Below are 1,967 nucleotides of genomic sequence, written 5' to 3'. Positions count from 1 at the left end.
ATTCATAATTCTGCAGAAGGAATCTTTGGATTATAGTTTCCACAAAATGGCTGTGGGCAGACAGCATGGCAGCAGGGGCTTTAGCTCCAGAGCTACCCTGAAGCCAACCAGAGCTAAACTTTACCCCTCACTGCATGGAGACACAGCTGACCGGACAGCTGACCGGACAGCTGGCTGAACCACGTCACTAAGACCAGCTTCCCTCATTCACTGGAACTTCCCTGATTCTCAGGTCAGAGGTCGTCTGGGCAGAGACCAACAATCTGAATGTCTGATTGTGTTCAGTTCTGCAGGTTTATTAACCTTCAAACTGCTTTGGCACAAACACTTCATGCTGTTTTATCAGGTTATTGGCAGATAACGGTCTGTCTTCCTGTTTTGAGGAACGTTGTTCACATTAATGTTACACCAGCATAACTCCACTTCCTGTCTCACAGAGTAACCTGGTTTCTGATTGGTCACCTGTCGGCGGGGTCCTCAAAGATGCGCTGCAGCCCTGACGACACGCTGCCGCTGGCGTTGTGGGCGGGGCTGTTGTCCTGGAAACGCCTCAGCTGCTGCTGGATGGGCGTGGGCGCCGACAGGCAGCGGGAGATGTCTCCCAGAATCCTCGGCAGCGGGCCCAGCTTAGCTACGGTGGCCTGCAGGAATGAATTTTCACCCTGTGGTCGCCGTGTGGTGGCGTGTTTGAGTGCAGACGGACGGAGGGGGGCGTCGGGTGGAGGCGGGAAAAGCAAAAGATGGAGGCAGGAAGTGAACAGAAAGAGGAAAACAGGAGGGAGGAAAACATGAGGAAAACGTCATGGAAACCAAAACGAATTGGACTTCATGCTTCTACCGAACAGAACCAGAACACAGCAGAGCCATGCTGAGAGCGCCTCCTACAGGTGAGACGGGTGAGGGTGAGCACAGCAGGGCTGGTGGGGGGCATGCTGTGATGGTCGGTCCGGCGGCGTTAATCAGGTTATATGACAAACACACCAATAATCAATAATCACATTTAACACAGTAGTTAATTAGTTTAACTGAAGAGAAATCCTGTTTCGTTTGTTCTCTGTTATGAATCAGTTTCATTTTCTGGAAATAATTTCTATAAGCTGATCTGAAATAACGAATAAAAACCTGCTTTGTTTTTACAGCATGAAACCGTTTGAATCATAAAATCATCTGAAAAAAAGATTTTTTACAAAAACATCCAGTTCAAAACATTCTGTAATATTTGTCTTTCAGGTTTAACGGAAATATTTAAACATATTGTAAGACAGAATCAGCTGCAGATGGTTGATGGTTTTGAACTTTTAGTGGATTTTTTGTGAACTTCGTTTGAAAGCAGATAAAGACCTGAGCGAGTTTCTGCATGAAACCCCTCAGAGCAGTCGCTGTGGATTCAACGCCAAGATCTGCTGCCTCAGCACTTTAACCTGGAGACCCAGAAAACGACTCGCATCTGGAGCCTGAGCCGACCCGGAGCGTAAAGACCAGAGGAACCGACTCACCTGCCTGACAGGAGGCCCATCAGAAGGTCACACACACCTGCACACACACATATACATATACATATACACACACACCTACACACACTCACACACACCAACACACACTCACACACACCAACACACACACACACACCTACACACACTCACACACACCTACACACACACATATACATATACACACACACACACCTACACACACTCACACTCACACACACAAACACACAAACACACTCCCACCCCNCACACAAACACACACACACACACACACACACCCACACACACACCTACACACACACTCACACACACCAAAACACACACACTCACACACACCTACACACCTACAGCTACAAACCTACACACACTCACAAACACCTACACAACCACACCCAAACACACACACTCACACACCTACACACACTCACACACACACCTACACACCTACAGCTACAAACCTACACACACTCACAAACA

General features: G+C 47.9%; 1 protein-coding gene across 10 annotated transcripts in view; it reads right to left on the bottom strand.

Moving 5' to 3' along the window:
- The window catches only part of rasal2 (RAS protein activator like 2), an 83,789-nt gene that overhangs the window by 9,062 nt on the left and 72,760 nt on the right, over window positions 1-1,967 (bottom strand). For 8 of the 10 annotated variants that reach the window (XM_015054940.1, XM_015054934.1, XM_015054933.1 and 5 more), the window contains one exon: window positions 463-662. In XM_015054940.1, coding sequence (XP_014910426.1) covers window positions 463-662 — 200 coding nt within the window. The remainder of the gene's footprint in view (window positions 1-462; window positions 663-1,967) is intronic. The other 2 variants (XM_015054938.1, XM_015054939.1) reach the window with 1 other exon arrangement.

Source organism: Poecilia latipinna, unplaced genomic scaffold (genome assembly GCF_001443285.1).
Source record: "Poecilia latipinna isolate Pla-1442-1.1 unplaced genomic scaffold, P_latipinna-1.0 Scaffold1287, whole genome shotgun sequence".
Classification (NCBI taxonomy): domain Eukaryota; kingdom Metazoa; phylum Chordata; class Actinopteri; order Cyprinodontiformes; family Poeciliidae; genus Poecilia; species Poecilia latipinna.
Note: the sequence above shows the minus strand (reverse complement) of the source record. Positions and strands in the feature narration are given on the sequence as shown.